Source organism: Tupaia chinensis, unplaced genomic scaffold, assembly GCF_000334495.1.
Source record: "Tupaia chinensis unplaced genomic scaffold, TupChi_1.0 Scaffold000294_5, whole genome shotgun sequence".
NCBI classification, from domain to species: Eukaryota; Metazoa; Chordata; class Mammalia; order Scandentia; family Tupaiidae; genus Tupaia; species Tupaia belangeri.
The window spans coordinates 719,205-732,460 of NW_006159782.1; the positions used below are offsets into that span (position 1 = coordinate 719,205).

At 45.2% G+C, this 13,256-nt stretch overlaps 1 protein-coding gene across 1 annotated transcript in view; it reads right to left on the reverse strand.

The window, feature by feature from the left end:
* WBP2NL (WBP2 N-terminal like) overlaps positions 1–10,504 on the reverse strand; it is a 21,058-nt gene extending 10,554 nt beyond the window's left edge. The window contains 4 exon segments of the mRNA XM_027772731.1: positions 1,308–1,400; positions 1,580–1,721; positions 3,255–3,363; positions 10,385–10,504. Of these exon segments, the coding sequence (XP_027628532.1) occupies positions 1,308–1,400; positions 1,580–1,721; positions 3,255–3,363; positions 10,385–10,446 (406 nt within the window). The 5' untranslated portion in view covers positions 10,447–10,504.
* Positions 10,505–13,256: the final 2,752 nt, after the last annotated feature.

The window sequence follows — 13,256 nt, forward strand, 5'->3', positions numbered from 1 at the left end:
GGGGGGGGGGGGGGGAGGGAGGAGATACTAGAGTAAGGCAATCATTTGAATTTGAATGTTAACTATATATTAGATAACAGTATTGTATCAATACTAAATGTTCTGAATTTGATAAGTACACTGAGGTTAGACAATAGAATACCCTTGTTCTTAGGAAATACTTACTTGAATATTTAGGAATAAAGGAAGTGATCTTTGTGACATACTCCAAAATAATAAAGCAGAAATAAAAGAATAAAGTAGGAAATGTTATTAACAGGTGAATCTAGAAGAAGAGAGTTCATTGGAATATTTTTGTGACTTTTCCATAGGTCTTTTTTTTATAATAAAAAGTTTAAAAAGAGACAGAGTAAATTTAAGGTTCAAATTCCAGCTTCATCACTTGATAACTCTATAGCCTTGGGAAATTACAGAACAATCATTGGTTTGGTTTCCTCAGTTATAAACTAGGGATAATGATAGTACCTACCTCATAAGGTTTTTGTGAGGATAAATAAATGGGCACATGTAAAGGTCTTGGCACACTGCCCAATATATAGTAAACATTCAACAAATGTTAGACTGTATCATTATACATGTATAAAATCGAACTCATTTCTTCTCAACTTAGACCTTTTTTTAAAAAAAGAATTATTTAATTTTATTTATCCATTCATTTATTTTAATTTGACCAGAGATAGAGAAGAAAAGTAAGAAAGTAAGCCAACAGTTGGGACCAGCAGTTGGGGTAATGGCTATGTCGCTGGACTCTCATGTAGTCGACTATGGTTCAAGTCCCAGACCCGGTGGCTTAAACTCACGCCGGGCACGTGTGTGTGTATGTGTGTGTGTGTGCCCAAGATCTCGAGAGGAGAATGGAGGAGAAGGCATTGCGGCGTGGCCATCCCCCTGGGGGATGATTTCTCGCTTTCTGTCTCTCTGTCTCTTTCTGTCTTCCTGGCAAGCACATGCACTCTATAGCAAAAAAAACCTCTCCAAAAAAAAAGTAAGCCACCAGGTCCAGGACTCAAGCCGTGGTTGACCATATACTATCAGATATATTGATCTTTTAGTTGCCTAACTGTAAACTCTCACTAGATTACAAACTCCTCCAGGATAGGGAGAGACTGAATAATTTCTGTATTCCAGCACTTAATACGACACTTGGCATATTGTGCGTGGACTCAATAAATGCCTGCAGAATAGGCGTGCATAAACCAACTGCCCGACCATACAAGCCAGCAAATGTGGACTAGGCAATAGTTCTACTTCAATTCCATAAGCTTCAAAACCTCCAAATGCTTAATATCTTTATCAGCATTGCTCACCAGCAGAGGCAGCTTGCATCATCAACTCGGCAAAATGGATGGCGCCTCCTTTTCTGAAGACTAGTTTAAAAGTAGCCTGTCCTTCCCAGCCACCTGGGGGGAGAATGGCATTCACTAAGAGGTCAGTACAGAAGGACTGCCACAAACACTGAAAGAAGTACTACCCAAAGACAGAGCAGCTTTCATACGAATTCCAGCATAAGCCAAGTCTGAATCTTAAACCTTGAGAAGATGTTGAGGAAAAAAACATACTTCTGAGGGGAAACACTTACCATCTGGAGCTGCCTGAATGGTTCCATGAACGTAGTTTGCAGCAAAGACAGGTTGTTCAACGGCGCAGTTCTTCATCAGATCAAATGGCATCATAAAAGACAGCATGGGATCACTGACTGAGCGTGAAGTCACGAAGATCACCTAAGCAAGGAAAGAAGCTTCGGAAACGGAACGCATCATTCATTCCCAGACTGAGACAAAAAAGCCAGGACAAAGTCATTTGGCATTCTGGCCTAATAGAGAAATAGCACCCATTTTCTTTCTTTTAAAAAACTTTATATTTGGGACCAGCAGTTAGTGTAATGGCTATGTCGCTGGACTCCCACATAGCGTCCCGGACCCCGTGGCTTAAACTCACGCCGGGCACGTGTGTGTGCGTGCCCAGGATCCCGAGAGGAGAATGGAGGAGAAGGGACTGTGGCGTGGCCATCCCCCCTGGGGGGTGATTTCTCACTTTCTGTCTCTCTGTCTCTCTCCGTCTGTCTGGCGAGCGCACGCGCCCTATAGCGAAAACCTCTCCAAAAAAAAAAAACCTTCATATTTATTGTCAGTAGGTGCATACGTTCACCAGAGAAAGAGAGAAATTACCCTCCATAGGGACACAGTCACAGCACAATCCATTTTTCTCTATTTCTCTATCTTATCAGGATTTCGGGCACATGGGCACATGTATCCGGCGTGTCTTTCAAACTTCTGGGCTGGGACTCAAACTATAGCTGGCCACGTGGAAACCCAGTGTCTATACACAACTTAACTGCTGCTCTCTAGGGTGGGCCTCACCACTCATTTTCTTCCATTGCTCTTCAACATGGAATATTTCTTTTTTCTTTTTAAAGAATTATTTATTTATTTTTGTATTATTATTATTATTATTATTATTTTTATTTGACCAAGGAGAGACAGACAGAGAGAGAAAAGGAAAGCAGAGGAAGCAAGCGATCAAGTCCAAGACTTAAACCGTGGTCCACCATGTGGGAATCCAGTGCCTTTAACCACCACACCACCTGCCAGCCTCCAATATGGAATATTTCTTTTTTATTTTTTTGGAGAGATTTTTGCTATAGGGCGCGTGCGCTCACCAGACAGAGAGAAACAGAGAGACAGAAAGTGAAAAATCACCCCCCAGGGGGGATAGCCACACCACAATCCCTTCTCCTCCATTCTCCTCTCAGGATCTTGGGCACGCATGCACACGCGCCTGGCGTGAGTTTTAAGCCACCGGGTCCGGGACGCGAACCGCAGTCGACTAAGTGGGAGTCCAACAACATAGCCATTACGCTAACTGCTGGTTCCCCAATATGGAATATTTCAAAGTGAAAATGCTTTTCAAAAGCTTTGAAGGTCAACATTTAACTTCTTTCCATTAAAAAAAACGTTTCTCTTTTCCTTTTCTTTCTCTCTCTCTCTTTCTCTCTTTCTTTCTTTCTACTCTCTTCCTTTCTTTCATGAGAGAAAGTGACAGAGAGAGAAAGACAAGGACAGGGTCTGATCCTGCAGTCCCTACTCCCAGTCTTTCGGTCAGCAAGGATCACAGGTGTGTCCCAACCATATGGCTTCCAGGAGAACTACAGTGTTGTGCCACCATCCCACAACTATAGCTAGGCTAGCGTCATTCCATTTTAAGGAAACCAAATGTAGAGTTAACCAGCAGATCAAAACAGAAGTAGAAATTACCCGATATGAAGTGAGAAACAATGTTCCCCTCTTTGTCCCACTGAAGAAATGGGAGTTCTCTGGTTGCTGTGGGAAGGAGAGCTCCACACCGTGATACTGCTTCAAGAGACTGAGAAAAGGAAGGGCATACAGTGCACAATTAGAAGTTATATAAAATGACAAGCAGAAATCTCTTATCACAGTTCCTGTGATAATAACTAAGCACTCAGTAAATGTTTCCTCCTTTGCTATTTTACTGAAATAAAAAGGAAATTTGGTGCTGGCCCCATAACATAGTGGTTAAGGGAAACCAGAACCCACAAAGCCACCTTGGGTTTGAGTCTAGACCCTGAGACTTGAATAATATTGGGATCATGTGTGCACGTGTGCACGTGTGCATGTGTGCCTGAAATACGGACAGGATGGAGAAATGGAGAAGGGGCTGTGGTGTGAACACATCCCAATGTGTTCTCTCGCTCTGGTAAGCTCTGGTTACTTTTAAAAAAAAAGGTGAATTTTTAAAAAAGATTTTTTGCCATAGGGTGCTTACACTCACCAGAGAGAGACAGAGACAGAGAGAGGGAAAGTGAGAAATCACCCCCCAACCCCGGCAGGGCAGATGGCAATCCCTTCTGCTCCATTCTCCTCTTGGGATTTTTGGGCGTGATTTTCAAGCTTCCAGTACAGCATCTGAATGGTAGTTGGCCATGCGAGAGTCCAGCACCATAACTACTGCACCACTTGCTGGTCCTGTGAATTATTTTGTTTTTAAAAGGAATTTGAGGGCCGGCAGGTGGCATGGTGGTTAAGGGCACTGGGCTCCCACATGGCCAACCGTGGATCAAGTCCCAGACTTGGTGGCCTGCTTTCTTTCTCTCTCTCTCTCTCGTTCTCTCTGTCCCTCTCTGGTCAAAATTAAAACAAATAATAAGTAAATAAATAAAGTTAAATAATTCTTTTTTATAAAAGGAATTTGAATGTTATTCTTTAACAATTCACTTTTATTCTTCTCCCTATTTACTACTGGATTTATTATCTTTTTCCTGTCAAACCTATTCCTATTCAAAATGTTTGTTCATTAATTCTTTGTTCTTCTATCTTCTTGTGCAGTAAAATAGAACACTGTACTAACAGAAATGTTTCCTTGACATTGGTGAAGAAGGTAAGGCACACAGACTGCCCCAACACCTCTGATCCATCCCCACCACCCCATTATGTTCTCTTCTCATTCAACCTAGAAAACTTGGAATTCATCTTATTCTCATTTGTAGAATCCTATTTTTTTAATTAATTAATTAATTAATTTTTAATTTGGCCAGAGAGGAGAGACAAAGAGAGGCAAAGAGAGAAAGCAAGCTGCTAGGTCCAGGACTCAAATCATGGTTCAGCCATGTCGGAGTCCATCCCCCTTAACCACCATGCCACCTGCCAGTCCCTGTTTCTTTTTAAAATAATTACTGGGGGGACCAGCAGTTAGCATATGTCACTGGACTCCCACGTAGTCGACCGAGGTTCATGTCCTGGACCCGGTGGCTTAAACTCACGCTGGGCACGTGTGCATGCATGCCCAAGATCCTGAGAGGAGAATGGAGGAGAAGAGATTGCAGCGTGACCATCCCCCCTGGGGGGTGATTTCTCGCTTTCTTTCTCTCTGTCTTTCTCTGTCTGGTGAGCACATGTGCCCTATAGCAAAAACCTCTCAAAAAAAAAAAAAAAAAAATACTGGGTCGTCAGAAAAGCCATGGCCCATTTTTGCAGAAAACAGAAAAACAGAAAAACTAGAAATATATCATGACTTTTCCAACAACCCAATATTATAACATGTATGTGCTATTTGTTCAATGTCTTTCCTGATGACTATTAAGGACAATATCTGCCTTTTTGTGCCATTGTAGCCCTAGTAAACAGTAGATGCTACTAAATATTTATTAAAAGAATGGATGAAAACATGAATACAGATCATAATGTAAACAATTTATGACATATATCACATAAATGGTACAAAAATGTCATTGCAATTTAGGGGAAGGAAAAATTAGTTTCAGTTACATTTATTAACAATGACCTTGGGGGCCAGCCAGTGGTGTGGTGGTTAAGAATTTGGACCCCCGCATTTCCAACCATGGTTCGAGTCCTGGACCTGGCGGCTTGGTTTCTCATTTTCCCTCTCTTTTTCTCAGTCTCTCTCTCTGATGAGCATATATGCCCTATAGCAAATTTACATAATAATGATAAATAAAATTAACTAAATAACTATTAAAAAAAAAAAGAGTGGCTTCATAAAGGCTGCGATTTGCACTGATTCTTAAGAGCTGGGTCATAGCTCAGTAAGCAGAAAGAAGGATAGGGGACAATTCAGACAGCATTAGTGTAGTGCAGAGGCAGATGGTGGAAAGCAAACTGCATACTCAGGAGAAGCCTAGCATTGTGACTTCATCAGAACATAGTATGGGGGCCAACAGGTGGCATGGTGGTTAAGGGTGCTGTACTCCCACATGGCTGACCATGAATCAAGTCCCGGACCTACAGCTTGCTTTCTCACTTTCCCTATTTCTCTCTCTGGTCAAATTAAAATAAATAAATAAATAAAGTTAAATAAAATAATTCCTTTAAAAAATAGTAAGGGAATAAGCTTAGGAAGAACAGCGAGATAAAGTTGGAAGAACACGCTGGAACTAGAGCTTGGAGACATTATTTGATAGACAAGCAGTAACTGTGTGCTTCAGGTTTCTCAGCAGGGAAGTCACATAATCAAAGAAGTGGTGGTATTTGGAGAGATCAGCTTAAGAATTTCTGAAATAGACTTGACTTAAGGTAAGAAGAACTGGAACTGGTCATGTGTGGTTAAATAGGGAAGGGTTTTTTTGTTGTTGTTTTGGAGAGGTTTTTGCTATAGGGAGCATGTGCTCACCAGAAAGACAGAAAGCAAGAAATTACCCCCTAGGAGGGATGGCCATGCTGCAGTCCTTTCTCCTCCATTCTCCTCCCAGGATCTTGAGCACACACACATATGCGCCCAGGGTGAGTTTAAGCCACTAGGTCCGGGACTTGAACTGCAGTCGACTACATGGGAGTCCAGCGACATAGCCATTATGCCAACTGCTGGTCCCAGGGAAGGGTTTTTTAAAGGATTATGAAAACAGGGGCCAGCAGGTGGCCTGGTGTGTAAGGATTGGACTCCCACATGACTGACCCAGAGCTAGCACCTTGAAAATGATGTCTTGTGCATGCCCAAAATCCCAAGAGGAAAACGGAGAAGGGATTGCAGTGTGGCCACACCCCAGGAGGTGATTTCTCACTTTCCCTCTGTTTCTCTCCTGTGCAAGCACCCTATGGCAAAACCTAAAAAAAAAAAGACTATGAAAATGTAGGCTATCAGGGTCAGCAGGTGTCATAGTGGTTAAGGCGATGGACTTCCATATGACTGACTGCAGTTTGAGTCCTAGATCTGGTGGCCTACTTTCTCTTTTTGCCTCTCTCTCTCTCTGTCTCTCTCTGGTCAAATTAAAAATAATAATGATAAGGGCCAGCAGGTGGTGTGGTGGTTGAAGGCACTGGATTCCCACATGGCCAACCATGGTTTGAGTCCTAAACCTTGTGGATTGCTTTCTCACTCTCCCTTTCTGTCTGTCTGTCTCTCTCTGGTCAAAATGGAAGATTAATGCTAATAAATAAAAAAATAAAAATAAATCTTTAAAAATTTTAAAAGAAAATATAGGTCATTGACAAAAATACTGATATGGGGGGCAGCAAGTGGCATGGTGGTTAAGGTGTTGAATCCCACCTGGTTGACTCTGTAGTTCAAGTCCCTGATTCGGTAGCTTGAAAAACACCCCAGGCTCATGTGCATGCATGCCCAAAATCCTGAAAGGGACTGTGGCATGGTCATCCCCCCAGTGAGTGACTTCTTCCTCTACTCCTCTAGTAAGCACATGCACCCTATGGCAAAAACTTAAAAAAAAAAAAAAGCACTAAAACAAGCATGATGAACAGCAATAACATATCTTAAGGAGGTACTGATCTCCACTGTGGAGAGAGCGATTACACTCAGCCTTTTTTAAAAAAAATAAAAAATAGGGAACCAGCAATTAGCATAATGGCTATGTCGCTGGACTCCCATGTAGTCGACCGTGGTTCGCATCCCGGACCCGGTGGCTTAAAACTCACACCGGGCGCGTGTGCGTACGTGCCCAAGATCCCGAGAGGAGAATGGAGGAGAAGGGATTGCGGCATGGCCATCCCCCTGGGGGGTGATTTCTCGCTTTCTGTCTCTCCATTTCTCTCTGTCTGTCTGGCGAGTGCACGCACCCTATAGCAAAAATCTCTCCAAAAATAAATAAATAAATACATAATAAAACATAAAAAATTAAAAAAGAAAGATTTTTGCTATAGGGCATGTGTGCTCACCAGAGAGAGAGAAAAAAACAGAGACAGAAAGTGAGAAATCACCCCGCCCCGCTCAGGGGAGCCAGTCACACCACAATCCCTTCTTCTCCATTCTCCTCTCGATATCCTGGACGTGCACACACGCATGCCGCGCATGAGTTTTTTAAGCTGTGGAGTCTGGGACACAAACTGCATCAACCACGTAGGAGTTCAGCAACATAACCACTGTGCCATCTGCTGGTCCTGGCACTCAGTCTTTAAGTGCAGTTCCAAATTCACATATTTGTGAATTAGCCAACCAAGATGAAATTTCCACACTTGGGGATGTGGAATCCAGGCAGGAGGACCAAATGCAAGCAACTTAGCATCCATGGATTTGGGGACTGTGGGAGGATGGTGGTGGTGGTGGTGGTGTATCTTTGAACCAACCCCTCCAGGCACTGATACCTAGGGATAACTACATAAGTATAAAGCTCTTAGAATAGTGCATGACATATTTAAGCATTCAATAAATGTTATTGTTAAGTATTCAAGAACACAGAGTGGTCCCCATAGAGATAATTTAAAGGACCATAAAGTCAGTATCTCTGGGGATGAACAACGTGCAGAGATAAAACATACTCTGTGAGGCTAACTCACAGGGAAGGTTCCAGGTTGGTGTCAAGAGACCTCCCTGAGTGCACAGAGCATACACATGCCCATAATCCAGGGCCAACTAAACCTTGATGGTGGCATCAGTGTTATCTCGTTCTCTGTCTCATTCACTCATGGAAGAAATGAACTTTAAATATATACATATATAATATCAATGTTTCTACTAAGCTAATTTTTTAAAAATATGCTTTACTCCCTGCCTCCAACACACAAACAGCAGAAATACCCATAGTTCAAGTAAGAAGACACCCAAACACTAGATTAGAAATCACTTCACAGAACAGAATAAGACAGGTCAAAGTACTCTACGTCAGCTGGTGGGCAGACATTGAGGTCAGAACGGCAAGCAATCATCTACTACAGCATTGAACAAAGCAGCAGAGGCACTTCAGGAATGAGTGAGGCCATATAACCTCTAAAGCCAGTATAAATCTGTCATGAAAACATTCAGGGGAAAAAAGCAGAGAAAAGATCTGGACATCAGCATTTGGTAATGTCTTCTGGGATCTTCTTGACAAATGTACTCAACCTCACCCATGCAGAGCACTCAGTGAGTCACTGCTAAGTGGGAGAAAAGAAGAGAGGGTAAATTAGAGCAGAGAGGGGCCTAATTCCAAAGTGCATAGTTGAGGGCCCGGGAAGGAATGGAAAATGGCATGTGTGTGTGCATCATGTATGTGGTGTGGGGCACGAAAGTGTGGAGATGATCAGAGTCCAGGCCTCAGATAAGAGTCTGCCTCTAAGGAGAAGTTGGGCTCCTCCTGGCTGAAGGGCAAACAACAGACCCCACACCTCAGAAAAGCAATGGGAGCAAACTCCAAAATGTCACTGGAGGCCTAGAGAGTGTTATCCTTCACAGTCCTCTCCTTTCCCTCCTGATCTTTTCTTTTTAAATTGCCAGAGCGCGCATGTACTGGCCAAAGACAGCAGAAAGCCCCAGGAGGAGAGGGAGAAAGCACCCTTTGGGTGTGGTCATGCTGCAGCATCATCTCCTCCATTTCTCCATGTTGGGATTCAGGCCCCAAGCACACATGTGGGCCAGGCCTGTTTTTCAAGCTGCAGGGCTGGGATACAGCAGCCAGCCATGTGGGAACCGACTCCCATAACTACTAGGGTCAGGCAGTCCACGTCTTGAGCTTTTCAATAAACAGTGGACTTCTTCTGGCTGGGACGAGAGAGGGGCTTCGGGAAGTTCCGAGGATGCTTCCAGAAAATGACCTCCACTCCTTGTCCTCATCACTCTTCCAGCTCACCAAAGCCCAGGGCCTTGTTCCTGGGAGTCAGGGGAGGGGCCTGATGGAAGGGGCGGCTGAATCCTCACCACCGCCATTCTGCTCCGGCCTTTCTTTTGAGAATGGGAGCAAACTCCAAAATGTCACTGGAGGCCTAGAGAGTGTTATCCTTCACAGTCCTCTCCTTTCCCTCCTGATCTTTTCTTTTTAAATTGCCAGAGCGCGCATGTACTGGCCAAAGACAGCAGAAAGCCCCAGGAGGAGAGGGAGAAAGCACCCTTTGGGTGTGGTCATGCTGCAGCATCATCTCCTCCATTTCTCCATGTTGGGATTCAGGCCCCAAGCACACATGTGGGCCAGGCCTGTTTTTCAAGCTGCAGGGCTGGGATACAGCAGCCAGCCATGTGGGAACCGACTCCCATAACTACTAGGGTCAGGCAGTCCACGTCTTGAGCTTTTCAATAAACAGTGGACTTCTTCTGGCTGGGACGAGAGAGGGGCTTCGGGAAGTTCCGAGGATGCTTCCAGAAAATGACCTCCACTCCTTGTCCTCATCACTCTTCCAGCTCACCAAAGCCCAGGGCCTTGTTCCTGGGAGTCAGGGGAGGGGCCTGATGGAAGGGGCGGCTGACCCCCCCCCCCCGCCATTCTGCTCCGGCCTTTCTTTTGAGGCGACGTGCGGCCTTCACACGTGCGAGGCCTAGGGCTCCGGACTCCGCGGCCTGCACATTCCCTGACACGCCGTGGGGTGAGCGCTCTCAAATGGTGGAGAGCAGGATGTGAAACCAAAAAGGCGGGGAGGTCCCCGGGTCGCTTTGGAGCTGCCCAGTCTACCCCATTCCTCTCCTGCCTCAGCAACCCGCCCTCCCCCTCAGGCACCTTTCACCGTAAGCCAGGGCTGCCCCGCGGCGGTCCGCGGAGTGGCTCTGATTCACCGCCATCTTGCTTGGGGCCCCTCCGGCCGCCCCTCAGATGGAAAGGGGCGGGGGGAGCGCCGGGCCGCGGGGCGGGGCTCTGAAGGGCAGGGCGGAGATTGTGGCGCGAAGACTGCGAGGCCGGTCACGTGAAGGCCAGTGGTCGGAGGGATCGGGTCAGGATTGAGACACGCCCCTGACGGAAAGGGGGAGGACCCGAAGACTTGGCTCCGCCCAGGCGTGGAGCGAAGGACGCTGAGCGGCCTTGTCAACTCCCACCTTCCTTTTTGGTTACACTGCGTTGGCTCCCAGGCTGGCCGCCCTGCTGTCTACGGTATGGGCTTGGAATGGTCCTGTCGGAAGCAAAGTTAAAAGCAGCCATCACCAGAACCCCTACCCGGATTTCTTTGCCCATCCTGAACAGGAAGCCACTAGCTTTCAGAGAAAGGATCCAGAATATTGTCACCTCTTAGAAGACCTGCAGAATATTCTTCCATCAGAGAAGGCTTGGAGTCAGTACCAATTTCCTTGTGAAATAGCGTACGTAAGGGTCAGGAAATCAAAGGAATCCTGAGTGAATCCCCTTGACTCAGGTGCCAGTTGCAAGATGGAGAGAGTGTCTCTGTGTTGTTATGCCTGCCCTGCCTCCTCCAAAGGGCCGTTATAAGGACCTGGTGGAATACATCACACCAAAATTGTTTTTTGAGGACTAAAGTGTGGTGGTAGTGGTGATGGAGGGGTCTTTGGAAAATTTATGGAAAATATGAAACACTGGACACAGATTTCTAACTTTTTTGTATCGAAATAAAATAATAATAGTATTTGTCCATGAACTTTTTGAAACACCCTTGTAGTCTGATTTCCTTTAAACTTCATAAGTAGCACCGGAAGTCTTCAAACAAAAAGATGTTACCATCATCTCAATTCCATATTTAATTGAATCTGCTAAATATAAGCTGCACCATTTTCTTTTCTTTTTTAGAGAGATTTTTGCTACAGAGTATGTGGGTTTACCAGAGAGACAGGTACACAGACACACAAAAAAGAAATCACCCGCTAGGGGGGTTGGCCATGCCACAATCACTTCTCCATTCTCCTCTCAGGATCTTGGGCATGCATGCACATGACCCAGCATGAGTTTCAAACCTTCAGGCCCGGGACTCTAACCACAATCAGCCATGTGGAAGTCCAGCAATGTAACCATTATGCCATCTGCTGGTCCCAAGCTGCACTATTTTAAATGTACTATTGAGTAAAAAAGTTCCCAAATAAATTGACATTCCATCAAGTTGTAAGCTGCATCCTAATTTTAGGAAAAACTTTTTTTTTTGAGAATTTTTTGCTATAGGGTGTGTGCACTTCCCAGGTAGACAGAAAGAGACAGGACAGGAAGTGAGAAATCACCTCTTAAGGAGATGGCAACACCGAAATCCCTTCTCCATTCTCCTTTTAGGATTTTTGGGAATGCATACCCATGCGCCTAGCCTGAGTCTCAAGCTTCCAGATCCAGGACTCAAACTGCAGTCGGCCATGTAAGAGTCCAGTGACATAACCATTGTACCATCTGCTGGTCCCAGGGGGGAAGATATCTATTTTCAAATTACAAGACTTACAAGACCAGCAGATGGCGTAATGGTTTCGTCGTTAGACTCCCATGTAGTTGATCACAGTTCAAGTCCCAACCCTGTGACTTAAATGCGCACCAGGCGTGTGTGCATGTGTGCCCAAGATCCAGAGAGGAGAATGGAGGAGAAGGGATGGCACATGGCCATCCCCCCAGGGGGTGATTTCTCACTTTCTGTCTTTCTGTCTCTCTCTGTCTTTCTGGTGAGCGCACGCACCCTACAGCAAAAAACTCTCTAAAAAAGAAAAAAAAAGACTTACTAGAAGAAATAAAATACAGTAGGACTGGTATGAAGCAGTGGAGCAGCCATTGACATCCCGGACCTCTGCTACACTGTGTACTAAGTGCCAGCTTGGACAAGATGATCACATTCTCTGGACTTCGAGTTCCACGTTTGTATGAAGACATTGGGCTAGAAGAGCTCTTGAGGTTTCTCTGTGATATTTTATGTCCATCAAACTGCTTCATTGCTCAAATCTCCCTATTCTCCATCTCAGTATCAATGGCCACCTAGTCCCCACCCTCATCATTTTACTTGAATGACTCTGAGAGCTTCCTGCCTCATCTTCAATTCTAACTTCCCAGACCATCTCCCACCATTCATCTATACCTTACACTCACCCTACAGAATATTGAGGCCCCAAACATAATTAACACAGTTGTCACGCTCAAATTCAGAAAAATAATATGCTGGTAGGAAATGTGTCAGTTTCACCCACCATCCCCACCACGAGTTCCAACAGCTCTGGCGGTGGGAGGAGCAGTAGGGTCTGTCTGCTCAACTCCTCAACTCCGCTAAGGCTCTAGGGGCTCCGCGGCCTCTCAGGCTTCCAGCATGCACCCTGTCTGTAGCCAAGATGCCCAAGAGGAAGGCTGGCTCCGCCCCTGGGGAGGCCAAGGAAGAGCCCAAGAGGAGATCAGCAGCGAGGTTGTCAGCGAAACCTGCTCCTGCGAAAGTGATGAGGCCAAAAAGGCAGCAGGGAAGGATAAATCTTCAGACAAAAGAGTGCGAACAAAAGGAAAGGGGTAGCAAAGGAGAAACAGGCTGAAGTGGCCAACAGAGACTCTGAGGATTTACCTGCAGAAAATGGAGAAACTAAAAATGAGGAGAGTCCACCCTCTGACGAAGCAGGCAAGAAGTCAAGTCTGAGTAATGTCATATACCATGATTATCGATGGTCCCTGTCTCCCTTCTTGTACAATCTGGAGGAAT